General features: G+C 40.1%; 1 protein-coding gene across 2 annotated transcripts; it reads right to left on the reverse strand.

The window, feature by feature from the left end:
- Positions 1 to 2,555: 2,555 nt before the first annotated feature.
- ZMYND10 (zinc finger MYND-type containing 10) lies at positions 2,556 to 20,780 on the reverse strand. Of its 2 annotated transcripts, none has more exons than XM_028718677.2 (12): positions 20,625 to 20,780; positions 19,224 to 19,332; positions 17,557 to 17,673; positions 16,903 to 16,956; positions 15,903 to 16,055; positions 14,232 to 14,320; positions 13,496 to 13,596; positions 12,107 to 12,279; positions 10,489 to 10,614; positions 7,677 to 7,798; positions 6,079 to 6,204; positions 2,556 to 4,241 (listed from the first exon to the last, which is right to left on the reverse strand). In XM_028718677.2, exons 1-12 carry the CDS (start codon positions 20,720 to 20,722, stop codon positions 4,130 to 4,132), a joined length of 1,380 nt encoding a protein of 459 aa, XP_028574510.1. In that variant the 5' UTR covers positions 20,723 to 20,780; the 3' UTR covers positions 2,556 to 4,129. The 2 variants fall into 2 exon arrangements, with proteins under 2 accessions (XP_028574510.1, XP_028574511.1); XM_028718678.2 differs by lacking the exon at positions 20,625 to 20,780 and adding an exon at positions 20,393 to 20,521.
- Between the last annotated feature and the right edge of the window lie 550 nt (positions 20,781 to 21,330).

The raw sequence follows: 21,330 nt of genomic DNA on the forward strand, positions 1-21,330 counted from the left end.
AAGGTGTACAAATCAACTATGTTGACAGCAGTGATATTGCCACTGTTCCAAGAATAAAAAGTGATATGTGAAATCTCTTGTTATTTCCATTCCAACATCTGCCAAGCCAACCCACTCCCATATCTCAGCTAGGAAGGACCTAGACTTTAAACATGAACAAAACTGATGGAACATTTCCCCCTTTTGTAGATTGTCTCCTTCCTTCCTTCTAGCTGGTTAATCAGTTAAAAGCTCATTTACAAGACAATAACCTCTGATTTGCTATTCTTTAGTTTCCTAGAACAAGAAATGTTTGCAGGATATGTGATGTGGAAGCAAAGCGGAAATTGATAAAGGAATAGATTTATGTTATACATAATATTATGTACATGCACATATGCCGCTGCATATTCCCTTGCCAGAAAACAGCACTTGTTGTTTACACAGATGATATCCTCTAAAGACCAGAGATTGTTTCATAATTGTACAATGAGTGGTTATCCTGGTTATTTTAATGTACAAAACCAAGGCCTGGAGAAACAATTAGCCCCCAAGGTCAAATCTAAAACCTTACAATTACCAAATGAGTACATTCTCCTCTGCTGTTTCTCTGAAGAATGTAGTTGTGTGTGTGTGTGTGTGTGTGTGTGTGCTTGTGAAGGAAGAGCAGTTGTTCCAGCCTTCTTTTAACTTTACTTTCTCCATAAGCTTTGATTTTTACCACACACAAAAAGCAGCTGAGTCTTGTATAGAATGAAGGCAGGGAGGAGTTTAATGGTCAAGTACTTTGCTCCCCACTACAGTAAAACACAATCCCACTTCAACTAAAATATAGAATTAGATAGGTATTTCTAAAGTAAGCCTTAAGTTTAGTAAATGCCTGTGCACAGCTTGCCTAGCTCAAGAAGTAAACCATATTTAAAATGCAAAACTTTACATGTCTGCTCAGAAGTAAGCCTCACTGAGTTCAGTGGTGCTTACTCCCAACTTAGATGGTCTAGGACTGCAGCCTTATAAAACCAGGGACAGCTGGGATACTTATGGACAGCTAATTGTGAAAACAGTACTAGAAATGTGGGAGATTAAGATATATTATTATTTTTGCAAAAGCTAGCTGAGACACAGCTGGCTCCTGTTTATTTTTGTCACTGGAAGACATCAAAGAAATGTTGAAATAAAAACATTATCATGTTGGTCATAGGTCTGGTTCTTGAACTCATGACTGATTAGAACAATGAACATCAACTTCCATAGTGCCTGGTGTAAAAGAAGTATCTTCTCAGAGATAACAAGCGCTGTAGGAATTTTATAAATCTTGAGCAGCAACCTTTATTATCATTCAGCTTGATTTTTCTTACAAGACCAACTATCAAGAAGCATACCTGAATTCATATCATTTATTTATCTGGACTGGATGGCCTAAAATTGGAAAAGGCCATTTAAACATTATTCTTAGTATCTCTTTTAAGTTTAGCTAAACCAGTAATTCACTTCCAATGTGAAACTGCATCTGACAAGCTCAATCTTGTTACTAATAAGCCTTCATTTTTTAAAAAAACCCTTTCATCTTCTTTTTGCAGGTACAATTCTCTAGGCAGGATGACTGTGACATAATGAAAACCAGGCAAAATGGGCACTGTGGTCAAGGAACCATGAAATAGCACTTGTTTGCCATATGTGTGTTATACCATGATGCTAGTCTTCATCTTCATGGGCAAAGAGCACAGCTGAATGCACAGAATCAGAGTTAATGACCCAAAATATCATCTAGTCCAACCGCTGACCTGAAACTATAAACTCATCAGTCCTTCCCAGACTACAATCCATCTGTAGTCCCAGTGTGCTAGAATTATATGTGTGATGTTTGCAGAGCAAGCATGATGCAAGCAAACAGAGCCAAGCCACACACTATGAGGTAAGACGGTGTCCCTAGTCAGTGTATGTGTGTAATTGCTCTTTCCAAAGAACTGCCAAATGAACAATACAATAAATATATGTATTTTATGCAGATGCCAGCTCATTTCACATATAAGGGTTTGACTGGATCCACTCTTTACACTAAAAGGAATGGGCAGAGGAAGTTTGAAACCCACCCTCTTCCACCTTACCTAGCTTTGATCCACTTCTAGAAGCAATTTTCTTCCGGCATGGCTCATCTCTGGTATCAGAACAGGATTAAGCAAAGCTGTTTAAGGCAGTGGAGGGCAGCAAGGTAACACATGGTAGGGGCCGTTTCTGCTCCCCACACTGTGTGTTCTTTTTTCTGTAACAATAGGCCCCAGCCACCTTTTTATTTGCATAAAGGACAAACACTTGTACAACTATTCCATGTCTAATTTAGCCCTGAAGCCCCTGGTGAATATAAGCAAAATGGATAAAAGGATCAGTTTCCAAGGGGAAAGGACAACAGTGATGGTGGGTATTGATAGGATTCTTTGGCAAGCTCTGAATAACTAACTTTAAATATTGAAAATATCAAAGCCAAGACTTCCTTGATACTTTTAAACAAGACTTTCATTCACTCCCTTGGGACTTCTTGCCTGAGGGTATCAATTACACATAGCATCACACTCCTAAATGTCCTCACATGGCAGACATTAGTTTAATTTTTAACAACAAAACAAGAATTAAATAACAGAATCAACTTTCTCAGTAAAGATGTCATGTGTTGTATTCTCAATTCTGAAACCGTGCAGCTCAGCAAAACTGAAATTGTTTAATTAACCACATCCTTTCCCTGTCTCCTCCCTTGGTTTAGCACTCAATGCTTCTGAAGCAACCAGATGGAACAGTTGGTAACACTGCCTGTTGGCCCTCTCCATTCTTTTCCTCCCATAGTACAAAAGACACATATGTTGAGACATCAAAATATTTCTAAATGCTGGGATCCTGGTCCATATAGAGTGCAGCTATTAAAGTATTTGACATAAATTGGGATCAAACAACATGTTATATATAAATGTGTATAACTTAGTCCTTACAAACACTACCCCATGAGGTGAAAGCTACAAGTGGGGGCAGGAATTTTGAACAGGGTAATATAGGCAAGCACCCATTCTGATCTGTTGCTTCTCATTCCCCCCTTCAGAAGCAGCTTCTATCCAAAAACAGCCCTTTGGCTACAGTTTGTATGTGATGTATATTTTGCAAAACAATTAAATTTAGTTGTTTCGAACAAGATGTAGAATGAACTGTCTCTGGACTGAGATTCAAGTATTCAGGATATAGCTATAATTTCAAAACTAAATTTAAATTACTGAGATCTAATAGGAACTTTGTAAATTGTAAGAATGCTCTCCCTCTCTCTGTGTGAATGTGTCTATACACTCCACAGTGCTGAAAAATGGGTTGAATTTGAACAAGATATTTCATGCTCTTTAGATTGTTTTACTTATCTCTGAAAAGCAGCACAGGGAAGTCTCATCAGGAGAGTATCCAACATTATAGAATGGCATATGAAAAACAATCCAAAAAAGATGAGTGCCTTTTGGGTTTAATGACGATCTTCCATAAAGGCTTAAAAAAATAGGCTCAGGTTTTCATTCTCAAAGCAGGTATATAGGGATCAGTGACTGCATCGGTTCATGGAGAGAAAACAATTTGAGTCAGCTTCATCATTTCTGCTGTTAACTGTAGCAGGGAATCTAGTTAATTTCAGTGCCATGGGACTGGGCAGGCTCCTCATCTAAGCCAGTATGCAAAACGATTCCACAGACTTAAAAATTCTAGATGACAAAGTAAAGAAGCAATTCTAGCACAACTAAAATTCAGCCCTTCCAAATTCCTAGGGAGTCAGTCACTCTAGCTCTCTGTCACTAGTACAGGAATAGTCCAATATGCATGCATCACCTTCACAATCCAGGAGACAAGCAGCAGTGGTATTTTAAGATTAAATTGGCATAGGGGACAGAAGCTAAACCAGGGTGTTTCTCTACTCAGTGGGTTCAGTCTTTTCTTGTGCAATCTCTCCTAGTGTATGAGAATTTTGTTCCTCTAGGCTAGGCTGTATTTGTCTGAAAACTTGTTAAATCTGACATTAAGTGGCTTCCTGTGTATGTTGTTAATAGGAGGATATTTTTTAATCTCAAACTCTAAAATTTAGCCTATTTGTCAAAGGAGGAACTGGAGCAAACTCCTCTACCAATCAGAATTACTTGGAAGGAGTTGTCTGCACTTGTACATCTTCCTGCATTTTCTTCAAATTATCAGCCATCAAGTTGCAAGCTTTCTTGTGCTTCTGCCAGTGCTGTACCTGACACTCTCTGCAAAGGGGAGAGTGAAAAAAGAAAGGATTTTAGAAAAAAATAATAGGTAGCTCAGGATTCAGAATGGAATATGGATATATAAATTTGTTAACTGCAAGATTGAAGCCTCCCTGATACCTTTAGCAGCTTGCCATTCTACTTGAGGTACTGCCTCTTGATTTCTATGATCTCCTTTGTGGAATTTTAGTAAATTGAAATGTTCATTATTATGTTTTGTTATTTTAGTTTTGTTTGTATGGGTATACTAGTATGAATTTAAGAAAAGTGGTACTGTATACAGTATGTCTTAAATCAGTATTTTGCCTCGAGTAACTGTTTATATAATGCAGTGGTTAAAAATCTATTTTTACACTGTGATTTGAATGCAGAAGCGGAAACTGGAATTGGTGTTGTATAAACTATATACTGTAACACAAGTTCACTTTGGAGTGGGGCACCAATTTGTGATTTTTACCCACATATTTGAGAGTGGGACACTGATTTGTACTTTCTTACCCACATATGGATAAACAGGAATTCTGTTATCCCCTTCTGTAGCCAGCACAATGTGTATTTTTGCTTTCCTATATTTTTAAGAAAGTATAGCATTGTGGCTAAAAATACAGGCTTTGATGCGTTTGTTAGTCCTGGATTCAAATCTCTCATCAGCTATAAACTCTCTGGGTAGCCTTAAACAAGCTACTATTGCTTAGCTTCTCATCTTCATATGCAATATGGAAATAATAATACTGTCCATAGCTTACAAGGTTGTTGGGAAAAATGACTTAGATAATATCATGAAAAGTGCTTTGGGTTCTTAGAAAAAAGCACTATATAAATTTCAAGTTTTAATATTACTAATAATTCTTCCCCTATTCTGCTTTATGGACAAAACTGGCTGGGGAAAATCCAATGCAGATTCATAAAGAATAATTTTCTTCATCTGAGCTGTGTTTTCCACTAACCCTTGTTTGGAAATTAAGTGTCAGAGCAATGAGAGGTAACCTTGAAATATGACATTGAGAAAAACACATCTTCTGACTCAGTTAGAAAGCAAAGGGCAGCCTCAGTCTGCACAACTCCTCTTTATAATGGGCATGAATGATACACACGAGAGTTGCTATGGTATACTGCAAGAGGTGAGGAATGATTAGCTCATGTCATTTAGGATATGCCTAATCTAATGAGTGTCTTATTGTTAAAGCACTATTAGATGAGAGAGTGGATACAAAATGAGGAACGTCGAAGCATGGATCTGAAATATATTTCATATAATTTCATATATTTCTGTAAGGAAAACAGAACTGCAATGGAGGGATCTTCCTCTAATGGAAGTTTAAGAGTCTGCACTGTGGACTCAGTGGGAGTAGTAAACTATCTCAGAATAGCTTATACAGAGGGCATATCAAATGTCTGCTGAAGAAAGATTGTTTGAGATAGTCAATGTTCCTATTAATAAGATTAATCAAGGCTATAAGAAAAAAGTTTATTTAATTTTGGAACTATGATTTAAATATTGATTAATACTGTGTATTTTTTGCATAAGAAAATGCTTACAAAGGAAGATGCAAATAAGATGCAAAGACTCATATGGAACAGTATAATCACTAAGTTGCAGAGCTCAGGTTGCAGTAATGTTAGTAAATACTACTAGATTTCACAACAAATGAGCCAGAAAAGCAAGATTGTAGTCTAGGTAAAAGCCGGTAAGGTGTCCTATAGTATTCAAAACACAGGCTTTAAAATTAATGGCTTTTGCTCTGAGGAGTATCTCTGAAGCTTTTGCCTACATATGAGCTACCCAAAAAAAGGGCTCAGTATAGCACAGCAACTGCCTTATGTTAGGTGTACTTACCTTTTGCAATACCATTCATTCCGGCAACGAGAGCAGCGTTTTGCTGCCTCAGAGCCACACATCCCACACTTGGGTTTCTCTGGGATCAGGGCTTCCATCACATCCAGGTTGTATGTTTTTGCCCATCTGATTTAAGACAGAAAGCAGGCTTCAGAAATTCCTTCAAGCAACAGCAGATAATTCCAACAGTTACTTAGTCTTTGTCATCTGCTACAGGATAGAGCCTTTACATCCAAGACTGATACAACATTCAGCGGAATGTCAAGTGGTATTGAAAGGTAGCTGATAGCTAGTTGAATTTAGTGCAATATGAGAACAAAAATAAACAAATAAATAAATAAATGGATTCACAATCTTGATTTAAAACAGTGTTATAAACACTTCATACAACTGCAGGCTGGACACACAATGACATCACCACATAATGGAAAAGCTTCTTCCCAAAGACTTCCTTACACCTGGAGGACAGAACTAAAATTCAGACACTAGCAAGTTAGAGATAATTAGAAATACTTAAACACGTTCAGAAATGAGATGAAATAAATTTAGGAAAGTTTTGGTGGATCATACTTGTGGACCCATTTCCTAATTCTAAGAAAGCTTTCTTGTGCTTTGGACACTGCTAACTGAAAAAGGCAATATAAAAGATAACTATAACACAGTCCTAGAGCAACAGTACTTAGATGTGGTGCCTGGGTCCTGTAAGGCGAGTATGTGGCAGGGAGCCAAATCTCTTTGGCAAAAAACCAAATCTGACTCAGAAGTGTTTCACATGATCGGCTATGGCCTGTTAACATGCAAGAGGCTCTTATAGGTTTGAACTCCAGCTGTTTTTGCTTTGGTTTCCTTGGATGATGCACAGCTTAAATTCCTGCTTGGCAGCTCCAAAGGCCTGAATACCCACCTGAGGTGGATGTAAGTTCTGAACAGGGACACGGCTGGCACTGTGGTCTAAACCACGAGCCTCTTGGGCTTGCCGATCAGAAGGTAAGTGGTTCGAATCAGTACAGCGATGGGGTGAGCTTCCGTTGCTTTGTCCTAGCTTCTGCCAACCTAGCAGTTCGAAAACATACCAGTGCAAGTAGATAAAGAGGTACCGCTGTGGCAGGAAGGTAAGTGGCATTTCCGTGTGCTCTGGCTTCCGTCACGGTGTTCCATTGCTCCAGAAGCAGTTTAGTCATCCTGGCCGCATGACCCGGAAAGCTGTCTGTGGACAAACTCTGGCTCCTTTGGCCTGAAAGTGAGATGAGTGCTGCACCCCATAGTCGCCTTTGACTGGACTTAAGCATCCAGGGGTCTTTTACCTTTAAGTTCTGAACAACTCCAAACTGAACATTCAATCTAAAGAACGCTTTCTTCATGACATTATGCTACATGAATATAAGTTCACATGTGCGAAGAGGCCAAAGACTTTCTAATTTTACTATAGGAAGTCAAATTTCATCCGGGGGTTCCAAAACCTAGTTGAATTGGGAAAGCTGAATGTTTGTTATTCAGCATGTGAGCTTTACGATTCTATGCATCCAGCTGGCTAAAACAAAGACTCACCATACCATAAGCTTTGATATAGTATGAATCTGAGCATAGTAAAATTTTACCTGCAAGCCTGGCTTCTCAGTTCCTCCTCTGAAGGGCTAAACATGTTGTTTACCTGGTGCTTGGCAATTGCTTGCCATTTTCCAGTGTTCTTACTGACAATGTTTTCCCATATTACAGGAACCTGTTAGGGCAGCAAAAGAAAGAAAGGTGCATCCATCTAAAGCAAGGGATTCGAGAGCAGTAATAATTACTGAAGTTCAGTAGAGCACAAGCACATTTGGAAGCGATAAGCATCTATTTATAAAAAAGAAAAAAGCAGGATTTCTGTTTAGGTTTAACTAATTAAAGAGAAAATCTAACAATAGAGTTGAATGGGGAGACTTCTGAAGGAATATTGAGCAGTTTTATGTAACAGTGGACAAAAGCCAAATAGAAGAAATTTCAGTATAATTTTTTAAAGAAATTGTAGCCTCTTTTTTCTAGACAAATTTGAATTAAGCTTAACAGCGTGAGCAATTCCTGGCCTGCTTGTCCTCTACCTATTTTTATATATATATAAAAAAACTTTCGGTTTGATTATCTCCCAAATCCTTGCTTCCCCATGCTAGAATCCGCTTTACTGCTAGGGCACAACTAGCAATCAGTTTCCTGCATGTTGGTTACATGAACTAGAAATGAGGGAAGTCTTGCTTAGAAAAGAAGCATTGATGAAAAAAAACAGACTTGTTCCATTTAGCTATTAAACTCTCTGTGTGTGTATCCGATGTTATTATTTTGGAGGGAAGTGAACCCTGTCTGTCCCACTGACGATTACATATTTATAATATAATTTGTAGTGTTCAGGTCTTCAGAAAATACAATACCAGAACGCTCCAGGATTCAGTAGGAGGCCCCAAATACTATAAGTTGAAGGTGGATATTGAGGCATGAGCCTAGAATGTGGAACTACCGGTAGTAGTTTTCAAAAAATCTGCCACATGGCTAAAAGCTTACTTAAAATAGAACTTTCTGTAGTCTGTCAGTTCCCTGAAAAGAAACACCCAGGCGTGGACTTTCAAATATGAGAGAAAAATCTGGCAAAGGGCAAGTGTGATGAAGTTCAGCTCTACAGGAAAAGCTGATGTTTCAATAGAGTTGATGCCCCTATTGAGTAAAAATAGCAGTGCAGGGACTGAGAGTCAAAGACTGCTCTGTGGAGAGACGGAGATGGAAAAAAGCCTCTTCATCATTGCTTGGCATAAAGACAGTGGGTGAGTTCATGGCTCATTGGGAAGTTTGCCTTGCCAGGGTGTGTACAGCATAGCTGTAGTCCCATCCACCCCCGCCACCACCAAAAGTCTCTCAGAATGCCAATTCTCAGTTACTGGTACCAATGTAAACTAAGAGAAGGGCAGGGCTGTAGCTCATTGGTAGAGCATTTGCTTTGCATGCAGAAGGTCACAGGCTCAACTCCCAGCATCTCCAGCTTTTCTGCCTGAAACCCTGAAGAGCTGCTGCCTATCAGTGCAGACAGCACTGAGCTAAATGGGCCAATGGTGTGACTAAGTATAAGATAGCTTCCTATGTCCCTAAGAATCAATAGACTAGAGCTGCTCAAGAATTAAGAATTCACACACAAACACACTGGATTCAGCTTTTCTGGGACCCATTGCACACCTTTATATTATTGAGGAGTAACTTCACATGCTTTCACGCTCTCTTTTTCTATGGCTTTCTCCTAGATTAATTTCCTACATGTTTGCCTATTTAGAATAATGTTACCTGCTGACTATCACTATCCTTGCTTAAAGAATTTCTATGCTCAAATGCTGTAATTCTGATGATGTTAAAACAATCCTGTTCCTAAATTCATATCTGCCTTTGATAGTTGATTGCTCTTAGGTTATCCGTAGAATAAGCTCTAATGCCAAATTATCTAATTCCAGAGTTCTCTAAATATGACTTTTTATTTTGCTGCTGTGTATATAGATGGGTTCTCCTGTGTGCAGCAAACCTTGTCTGAACTGTATGCAGCTAACATAAAACAAAGTTAAGTACAGTGGTGCCCCGCAAGACGAATGCTTCGCAAGACGAAAAACTCGCTAGACGAAAGAGTTTTCCGTTTTTTTGAGTCGTTCCGCAAGACGAATTTCCCTATGGGCTTGCTTCGCAAGACGAAACGTCTTGCGAGTTCTTGCGAGTTTGTTTCCTTTTTCTTAAAGCCGCTAAGCCGTTAATAGCCGCTAAGCCGCTAATAGCCATGCTTCGCAAGACGAAAAAACCGCAAGACGAAGAGACTCGCGGAACGGATTAATTTCGTCTTGCGAGGCACCACTGCAGTATAGTTTTTCTTGCATTTCTCCTTTCAGCATAGGAGTTCCATATGACCATGCCTGGGGCTTAACCTGTATTATACTGAATTGGTATATTTCACCTCATCAACCTGCAACATACTTTGGGATTGGTAAACGCTACAGTCAAACTTGTTGGAAACCATCAACACGAAAATATGAAAATACACACAGTATAGAAGTATGCTGCTAAGGCAAACACAGAAACCTTATATGTTGTGTATTTATCCCCATCCATCAACAAATAACAGTTTTTCTTATTATTCAAAAAAAAACCCTCTGAATTCCTTTAATAAATCTATCTCTGGGAGAATTATGAAGAGAGCAACAGAGCACATATTGAACAATGTTTTCCACACCTTCCTTGCCACAGATATACGATGATTTACAAGTATTGTGGCATATTTTCCATTCAAATATGCTGTGGGCATAAATCTGAAATATCAAAGCTGCAAATGCCTTCAAAAATCCAATGATAATGAAGGAAAATTGAAGTGCAAGAATAAAAATGTTGGCTAGAAGGAGATGGTTTTGGATATACCTGCTCTAGTATGAGGTCCTTCTTGGGTGGAACAGGGTCTGTCACAGCAAGATGGCTCAGGAATCTTTGCAGCTCGAGAAGATTGGGGAATTGGTCAATGAGGACATCGGTAAGAAAGGCACGGAGCTAAACAGAGATGATCACAAGATTTTAAAAAACGTTAAGAATAAGCCATATGCTGAGTAAAAGGATCTGCATGAACAACTGACACCTCTATACTTTCTCTCTCAGATCTCAGAGCTGGTTAAGTAAAACAATGCATTTCAAATTACCCAATCTCCACTGCTCAACAAAAAACTGGAAGCAACAATACAAGGAGGCAGAAATTTGCTACACTTGGAACAGCAAGGAGGCCATCGGTTGCAACTATTATAATTACTGCAGAGAAAGATATAAACAAGTAGCCCTCCAGCTCCCATATTAAGCAGATGTGAGGGAACCACCAGAAAGCTCTTGGAGCTAGATCTCGGTAGGCTGAAGGATGGGGGTGGAGACACTCCTTCAGGTATACAAGACTGAGGCCATTTAGGGCTTTAAAAGTCCATACCAATATAATTTCTATACAGAATGCAGTACCAGTGTCCTAAGCAAATGTATCTTACTCTTCAATGGCTTTGATTTTTTTAAACCCACTCTTTGCCTAAAAAGGCTCTGAGAGTGACTTACAGATCACTAAAAAGAAGGAAAATATGTGGGAGGATGAAATAAACTAAGTTACAAGTTTTTCTAATGATCAGCCAGGGTGGAAATGTTCAAGGAAAGAAGGCATCAAAAGTTGCTGGTCTCTCAGCTGCATCCTCTGTTGAAGCAGATGGAATGTGATGGAATATTATTATTAATAATAATAAAATTTGTATACCACCCTTCATCCAAAGATCACAGGGCAGTTCACAAAAAAACCAAAATGATAACACAAAATACATAATAAAAAACAAAGCAATATCCCCCCCCTCAACACAAGTAAAAGGCCATAGAATGTGCCTTATTAGCACAAAGCTCATTTATATGAGTAATGTCTTGCGGCCAAAATGTACTTGTTGACTGCTTTCTGGAAAATATGGAAATGGTCGAATAAATAATTTAAGGCAAATCTATGCACACTTATTCCCAAGTTCCATGGGATCAAGTAGAATTTAATTTCAAGTACAAATATAAAGAATCCCTCTGTAGTGTAACAAATGTTTATGTTGTAGCAAAATTTGCAGTGTTGTAACAAAATTTGTGTGTCACCAAATTCTCAATATTTTTAGATAATAAAGGAATTTAAATTTATCAAACAAAAGCTACCACATACTGTTAGAAGAAAAGGGCATTTTCAATGTTTCCTTTAGAACAAAACATTCCACTCCCAAAATAAATAAGTGTCCCACAGATAAGATTTGTCCTCTGTTGACTAATTAATTTAAAATTAACTAATATTAATTTGCCAGTTAGCTCAATTAAGGCTTGCAGGCCCTAGTTTACTCCCAGTTGTGATGGATTAGCTGATGAAAAATCAATAATTTTAAATCCTGGTTCCTGCTACATTGTTTAAAGCTAGAATAGTATATCTAAATATGCCAGACTAAACATTATGAGACTCATGCACTTGCAGTCTGTGTCCTCTGTAGTCCTGTACCTTCAGGAGCTGGCCTTTGTTAAAATTATTGAAGTTGTACTTGCGCTGACATTCTGGGCTAAGGAGCAGGTTATAGAGAGCAATCCAGACTTGCCCATCCAACTTAGTCATCTTCACATGGTCTTCATAGGGCACCTCATACCATGCACCATTCTCATACTTTTTCAGCTTCCCTGGGAAAAATGAAAAATGGTGATAATAAAGAAAAGGACATTTTTTAAATCACAAGTAACATTTAAATATGATAAATATAGATCTAGTAGGCAAAAATCTCCAGGCCAAGATGGATGAAAAGCTGCTTATGCAAATGTGACTGAAACTTTGGGGGGTGGGGGTGGGCAGAGTGTATAATTTGCACACTTGCTTAAGTCCAGTTTGTTTCTTTATCCATTTAGTCCTTCAGGGGCATAACGAGCAGGCTGTTTTTCTGGTCCTGCAACCCTATTAGGATAGCAAGAAGCCTCTCTATTAGGGTTCTCTTTTGCAGAACTGAAGCTACAGAGTTATGTTTCCTTAACTATTGTTTGCATCTGTCTGTCAGACGCAATGGAAGAGTGAGCCTTCAAGAGTAAAGTCAAACTGTTGGAGAGTTATAGAGCCTGCCATGGCTGCAGAGACCAATGCAGGAGAGACATGTTTTGTTGCAGCTGGGGCAGATGAAGGAATCTGGTTTTGCTGCTACAGGTACACCATGACATTTCTTCTAAATCAGTCCCCTAGTTGTATCCTTATACATCTCCTGTACATACATGCTTCCTTCTATCATGACTGTGGTCTACTGCCTGGTTAGCTGAATATTCAGATGATAGTCTGCTTCTTCTTGGAATGACAGACTGAGGTGCCTGCTCATAGATACACAAGGCTGAGTAGGGACCCTAGCTTGTTCAGTGAACTGTCACGTTTGTCCACAGTTCTGCTTATCTTTAGAGGTAGAAAAAGCAGTACAGGAACAGAAAGGGACAACAAGAGATAGCTAGGGTCAAATAGAAAGGAAACACACAAAGAAACTAAAACAGAGGGGCTATGGTAAGGATAGTTTTTAATTTCCACAACTGGTTACAGAGCATGGGTTGAGGTGCAGCCTGTACCATATATTAATTACAAAAAATGATGACTCATGCAAAAAGTAGTTGAAGACATAGCCATCAGAAGTAATGGATGATAAGCTACAAATACATTTACTGGGCAGAAGGGCTATAAAAGGGGGAACCCTTAGTTTTATGGAGAAGAGTATTGGTCTATCCTGATGTTCCAATCTCAATTTACAAACAACAGAGGACCCAACCAACAGGAACCCTTAATACCCAAGCCTATAGGAGATATTATCAAAAGGAACAAGGTCATGTGATTCTTTTTTGATAGGAACAATCCCTAGCCCATAAATCACACCTTCTTCACGGCAGCTCCATGGAGAATGCTCTACCAACTCTACTAAGAGACATGGAAAGTTGTGGGTATTCAGAATTCTTGTCGCAGCACTCACTGGCAAACTGACAAAACATAAGGATATATTGAAGATGTCAGTTTTATGCAATCGAGAAGCTAAGTGTTTTCGTCAAGGTTCACAAAACTAAAATTAATATGAAAAATTTAAGCGACAAAAATTAAGACCTCGGTAACCATGCTAGGATGCTTACAATGAATCATCAGCAGTGAAGAATACACACCAGCAAGCAGTGCTAAAATCCTATCACCATACTTACAGCAAAACTAATACACTCCAACACTTCAGTGAGTAATACTTCAAGTGATTAACAGCACTACACAATGAGCACATATAAATGTTTACTCCTATTCAGGTAAGGATGTCATCAAGACTTCAGTGGTTGTATTCAAAGCAATTTAAGTCAATATTCAACTTAAATCAAAATTCAGCTTCTCATTATATTACATGTTATGAACTAACCCATAGGTACCAACTCCCTGGGGCCCTGGATGCCCAAGCACCCACAAAATTTGGTGACAGGGCCATGCACACTGCATGGCACCCACAGCCCCGGGCACCCATGGGGCTAAGGTGGCACTCCTGAACTAACCCATAAATGAACCTTCCATGGGAATATAGAAAATCTTTACCCCTTCTCCCAGGCGTTTACCTCAGTTCTTCCATGAAAACTGAACATACCTCTCTAGTAGACCGGTAATGAAACGGAACACAGAAAGCGCTTTCAGTGAGATCTCAAATTCCATCTCCTCAGCTTGTTTCTTTAGTTCCTGGAAGCAGCAAAATTCACACAAAGAGCTATATCTAAGGCTCAAACACTATAGTGATGCTGCCAGGTGTTGGTGGGGAAATCTGAACCTTTTGAAGTTCTCTCCATATTCAGCAAATGACACTTAGTCATGGCACCATCTCAAGCAGTACCTGGGCCAGAGGTGAAGTTGCAGAGGTGCTGGACCCAGGCCTCAGCAGTGAACCTTAGCTTCCTGCATCATAATTCCTAGAGATAACATTCTCTGGCCCCAATCTTTCTGAAACACTGCTCCATAGTACCTGCTCCCTCATTCAGGAAATACACCAGACAGGAATCAAGAGAGAAATGTTGGAGTGTTAAGTTTGAGGCTAGAAAACTACATCTTTAAAGCTTTCTACCCCTTGAGGTGGAGCCTAGGATGGGTAGGTAAACACAAAGGGAGGGGCATAAGGGTTGGGAGCTAGGAGCCTGTGGGAACAAGCTGCCTGCACTCTCTGATCTGTCCAGGGTACTAAAGAACCTGTATCTAATTGCACCTCTTCTCTGGTCTGGCTTCTTGATACTGCATTGGAAATGCGGCTATTACCTATGCTACATAATCTCAAGCTGGTCCTGCTTCCTTACAACTCTTCAGTGAGTACAGCCTTACCCAGGACTGGACAGTTTATGAAGTAGTTGTGTCCAAAATCAGAAGGTGAAGGGTTTGCAGGGAGATGACAGCTACAAGGTAAGCTGGTGGAAGGATTGCATATTTCTTTACTTAGTGTCTGAGAGACTATTAACTCACAGCAAGTAAAACTCTTGAGTGTTCTGCATTATCTTCCCAAGCTTAATACAATGCTAGACAGTGAGACACAACTGGTCAGATTCTAACATGTCACAAAACAATGATGATGGAAGCTAGCTGAAACTCAACAAGAACAAATGACATTCCTTCAATGAATAAAGCTTGTTAGACAAGTAGTAAATAAAACTCATTTTCACTTAGAACGTTACCACATGCCTAGTAAAGGGGGAACTCATTATTTAGAATAGCTTTATTACTCAGAACAGTGATTTATGGCCTTTTGGTTCTGAAAAAGTAGTGGGAATAACTGCAGAGAGCAGCTATGGTTATGGAAACTAACAGAATGTTTCAGAGCTTTGCAGACATTATTTTTTCCCTGGTCCTACCATGATGCAAACTGAGACAGGCCATTTCAGAAAGGACATTTGTGAGATCAAAGGGTAGCAAATGATCTGTTTTTTAATTAAATATTTTATGGTGTGGAGGCACCACATGAATTTTCCATCTTGGGAATTAAAGGGTGGAATTCCACATTGCCTTATGATGAACATTCAGTTTGTGCAAGCATTTCAGCTTGCCAGATGGAACGATCCCCGCTCCCCCATGAGCTGTTCTGGGGGTTCTCTGAACTGCCCCCACCCGGCAAGAGGTATGCAAGAGAGAGGGGTGAAAACCCCATTGCACGAGCAGAATTATTTTCACAGGGTTTCTGCTGATGGAGCTGGTTAGGTGACTCCCACCAAAATCCCATCAAAAAGTTTTTCTTTTACCCAAAGAGGCCATCTAGAAGTGGGAGGTTGCAACTTTTACCAACCTGCATTGATGAAGGATTGGCAAGATCCTCTGACTGAAGCTTTTGTTCAACTGGGATCTTCCCACTGGCACTTCGAGCTGCTAATAGGGTCAGCTTCCTATGGCTGTAATCTATCAAGTCCAGAATGGTATCCTCTGCTGATTCACAGATTTCCTGCACAATAATAGAAATGCTAAATTCTGCAGAAAGAATGGAAACAATATTCCAAAATGAAGGCAACTCATCACTTAAAAAGTGGCTTTGGTTACACTCTAGTGTATAAGTTCTCTACAGTGTGTCTCTGAAAAAACATAGCTGTCAATGAGTTAGGCGTAATTTCCAGTACCTGGATTAAATGAGTTTCTTCCTTATCCAAGATACCTTCTTGCCTGACCATGCATGTCTAATAGCTAGGATAAGAAGCCATCTGGTTTATTCTGTTGGGAGCTAAAATGTTGTTTAGTGAAAAGCAAGAGAATACTGAATTACACTGTTGCAACCAGTTTAGCAAAAGAAATGTACCAGAAGAGAGTCAAAGGGATATTCCACAATAGGTCAGGTAAGAAAAGATAGGATACTTGACCAGGGATGAAGTAAAAAGTCTGGGGCGAATATTTGGTTTCTGAGGGGCACTTGCCTGCACTTCAAATTGGTAGGGGTAAAGGTTGTAATGTCTGGTCCCAGAGGGGCCAGTGGAAATTTACTTCTGCCAATCTGGGGAGCAGCAGATCTGCAACGTGAAGTCACATAAAATCTTACACAGATTGGCAAATCAATGACATTGTTACTTGTAGCTCATGCAGAAGCCCTAGGTGACCCTACTCCACTCTAAAATAATCTGTAGTAGAGGAATAAGAAAGAATAAAAAAGCCCAGATCAACAATTATCCCCTGGACCATATTACCACACTGAGAAATCTCCACTTAGTGAATTATCATGATTCATCCGCAGTGACTTAAATTATCATGATGATATTTTTGTCCATAATCTTTGCTCGTAACAGTCTAAATTTGCTGCCTACCTTGTGAAAAAACACTGTCTCCAACAGGTTAATAATTGAAGCTTCATGGCGTAGCTGAGGTGGAAGAATAAAGCACAAATTATCAAAATGCCATTTACTGGAGACATTAGTAATGTCAAAAAACAAGAGAATATGTTGTAAGAAATAGAATTCCACTTTTGTGTCATCTTAGTGATGTGAGAATGTAGTCTGTGGGACAATTGCCACATATCAGATTAAGATTTAAAAGATTTAATGTGTGTGTGTGTGTGTGGTGGGGAAACCATCTTTAGAAATTGCAGTTGATTACACTGAACCTTGGCCTGTAGGATTGCTATGATCAGAACAGGGTATTACATACTGAAATAAAAACTGATTTTCTGTATTCAGGATAATAGGTACTAAAGTGAGGTGATACCATCTTGAAAGGGACAATTTATATTGATGTTTTGGAAGCTCTAGCTTTAACGAAATAATTAGCTTTCTGAGAAATTTAGCTTAAAATTTATTGTACATTAATAGTACATATAATCTCCTAATAGTGATAATTCTGGGATGTGTCAGACTAATTTAGCTAACTGAAGCATCATTGTGTGATACTTTCTTACAGATATTGTGCAGTATAAGTAGCATAGTATTATGAAATATTCTACCTATAACCCTTTTAAAACTTACCACTAAGTATATGGGAAATGTGCTTTTTGGTCTGAAATCCTCCAGTCTGCAAAGTATAGGGAATACCTTATGCTTCCAGATTTCCACAGTGATTAATTCCTCAATCAGAACTGGGATCTAAACAGGAAAAAACAAATAATCAGGAATGAGTGAGATATTTCCAGCTTAAATATGAGGTCTGTAAGGCCTGAATCAAACAAGAAAATTTCAGGGCTTGTGATATGTCTCTCTGATGTTCAAACAGCTTACTGCAGGCAGAATAAATTATCTCACTTTACACACTGCTGTTCACAGGGCAGACAAAAAACCATTAGCTGTGACTATGAAAGAAGGTGCACACAATCTTTCTTATGGAACACTGAAAGCCAGTGTGGTGTAGCAGTTAGAACTGCCCTGACATATATAAATCTATATAAATCTAATAAATAATAATAATTAGTGTCGGACCAGGACCTGGCAGACCACAGTTCAAATCCCCACTCAGCCATGAAGCTCACTGGGTGATTCTTGGGCCAGTCATTCACTCTCAGCCTAACCAACCTCACAGGGTTGTTGAAAACATATTTACCTGGCACTAAGTCCCATCTCAAGGGACATGGGTGGCGCTGTGGTCTAAACCACAGAGCCTAGGGCTTGTTGAAGGTTGGTGGTTCAAATCCCTGTGATGGGGTGAGCTCCTGTTGCTCTGTCCCTGCTCCTGCCAACCTAGCAGTTCGAAAGCACGTCAAAGTGCAAGTAGATAAATAGGTACCGCTCCGGCGAGAAGGTAAAAGGCGTTTCTGTGCCCTGCTCTGGTTCACCAGAAGTGGCTTAGTCATGCTGGCCACATGCTGGCTGTATGCCGGAGTTGTCCGCAACTGGACCTAATGGTCAGGGGTCCCTTTACCTTTAAGTCCCATCTCAGACTCAACAATTGGTTGTCTGCTCAGTTGTCAATGACTCATGACAGGACCTTGTCATTATTGGTTTCCCCATTTGTGGAATGTCCCCCTTAGTGATGCGTCTCTCTTTATTGTTATTAACTTTCAGGAATAATTTGAAAACATTCCTATTTACCCAGGCATTTGCTTGCTAAGAATATGATTTCAGGCAACCATAAGATCACCGAATGAACTAATGCTTTTAACTGTAATAGCTCTTAGAGCATTTTAAACCTGTAACTGCTCTTAGATAGTTTAACTGTAATTGTTTTTTTAAAAAGAATTTTTAGTTGTTTAGAATGTTTTTCATTTAAAATTGTTGATGTGTTTGCCTCCCTGGGCTCCTTTGGGAGGAAGGGCAGGATATAAATTCAATAATTAATTTGTTAAAAATCTCACTTAGGATTGTGGCCTTAGAGTGCATAGTCAAAATCATTAAATGTGCTTGAGTTAGCTCCCAATACCATAACCACCATCATGTAGTCACAAAGAGTGCTGAAGAAGTAATTTTTTCTACCCTGTCAAGTAAGTTTGGAGAGAAAATATAATAATCATCATTTATGGTTGTGACCACGGTGGGGCTAGTAGTTACATAATTTATGTGGGATATGTGTATAAACTTGAGTAGCTCTTTGAGCAACCTTACATAAGTACTAAATAAAACAAAGTTCAACTTTGTTCATGGGAACATAGATTCTGTCGGATACCAATGCTTCTCTTATTGGTCCACAGTTGAATGCATCATACCTTGCCATTGTTGACCAGAACCTCAGTAAGGAGTTGTTCATGCCCAGCAGAAGCACTCAGTATTGCCTGCATGTTAAGCTTCTCAATGTGCTCATGTTGCCTTATCCACCTAGGAGAGTAGGGTGAGAGTAGTTAGCACCAGTCCCCCATTTCTTCTCTGCAACCACCGCTAACAACAATTTCTTCTGGCTATCAGCCACTCTTTTCACATTTTATTGCACTGGATTATACTTCACAAGTGTATCTGATCTGATGACATCCCTAATTTGAAAATGCTGTTAGGATCCAGTGTCCTTGAGAAGAATTAACTGCCTCTTATCCTTTCACTCCCTTGCATCAGTCTTCAGCTGATGGGATAGCATGTGCCTCCCCTCTTCTCCCCCCATCCCAACTTCAGGGCACTTCAGGGTGCAGTGGCAGTTCTACATAGGCAGTGTGGCAGGGGGTTATGGTGTTGGGAGAAGAGGGTTCAAATCCCCACTCAGCCTTGAAGCTCACTGGGCAACCTCACCCTCTCTTGCAGGGTTGTTGTGCGGGGTTAAGTGAGGTGGGGGATAACCATGTAGGCCACCTTGAGCTCCTTGGAGAGAAAAGGTGAAATACAAATGCAATAATAAAGAGATAAATAATCTCTTGCTGCCCACGTGGCTCCTGTGCCCAGGGCCGGATTTCGGTTTGATGAGGCCCTAAGCTACTGAAGGTAATGGGGCCCTGTATATGTCCAAAGCTATCCTTTGTCAACAACAAATTGTTGCTGATTTTTGTGTTGAATATATGCTATATGGTTATTTATGGACCTAATAGGTATCTAAAGCCATTTGCACATGTTGCCATGCAACCAGTCCATGCAGAATGTAGGTACCCTAAATACAGAAGTGAGCAAACAAGTGATATTTTAGGGAGCATGATAGCAGGCAGGGCCCATGACTTATATCTCAGAAGCCTACACAACACAAAACACTGTTGCTGTATGTCGGTTTTATTTTATTGTTTTTTATCTCACATTTTCGAAATGTACATCCAGTGGTTTTTTCCTTTAAATTTTTTGGGGGGGCCCAAGAGAGAGGGGCCCTAAGCCATAGTTTGTTTAGCATATACGTAAATCCGGCACTGCCTGTGCCTTTATTTCCCCACCTGTGGCAGGATAACAGGAGATAAGGGATGCACACCTTTTTAAAAATAGCTGATGCAGGCAGAAATCCCACAGGTGAAGCTAAGTGCGGTGGCTTTGCCTGTGAGATTCCTGCCTGCCAACCAAAGGCTACAGACACTCGTCCCCCGAAAGGGGCTCAGCCTCCCTGCTTCGGCCTGCTCGACTCTGAGGCTCCTCCCCCCAGCGAGGCGCTATTTCCTATCGCCCATGGGCACCCCCTTCCCTCCGGCTCGGCCTCCTCCTCGTACCCGTAGTTTCCGATATCCCGCAGCTGGAAATTCTTTAGCGACTCCACCAACGCTTCGGTTTCGCCGGGAAGCAGGACGGTGGGAAGCGCCTCCTCCATCGTGGCTTCGAAGGAGACGCCAGGCCCGACGCCGTCGCCATGGAAACGAGCTCGGGCTGCCGCCAGCGACCTCTAGTGGAGGGACTTGGCACTGCGGCCCACCGACATATCCCTGTTGCGGATCCAGAATGGGCCTACGCAGTCACTTGCGGACACACCGTTAAGACCACCGCGTTCATGGAAGACCATCTTAGTCGGCCACGAGTGATTGCGGAAGGAGAAAGACAGACGTGGCATCTAACCCTCATGCCGTGGGAATGCAGTGCCGCAGAAGACAGAATCGGGATTCGATATGACCCCAACAGATTTCTATATGTATGATAATAATAATAATAATTTTTTATTTATGCCCCGCCTTTCCCAGTTCAGAAAACCGGGCTCAGGGCGGCTAACAACAAATTTAAAACACTTAATTGATCTAGTTGAGGTTACTGCATTGCAGGGGGTTGGACTAGATGACCACCAGGATCCCTTCCAACTCCACAATTCTATGATTTTATGAAGTTTTATGAATTCTATGATTTTATGAAGTTTCCCCTAACTATTGGCCATGTTGGTTGGGGATTGTGGGAGTTAGGAGTCCAACAACATTTGGAGGGCTGCATGTT

This window comes from Podarcis muralis, chromosome 2 (genome assembly GCF_964188315.1).
Source record: "Podarcis muralis chromosome 2, rPodMur119.hap1.1, whole genome shotgun sequence".
Classification (NCBI taxonomy): domain Eukaryota; kingdom Metazoa; phylum Chordata; class Lepidosauria; order Squamata; family Lacertidae; genus Podarcis; species Podarcis muralis.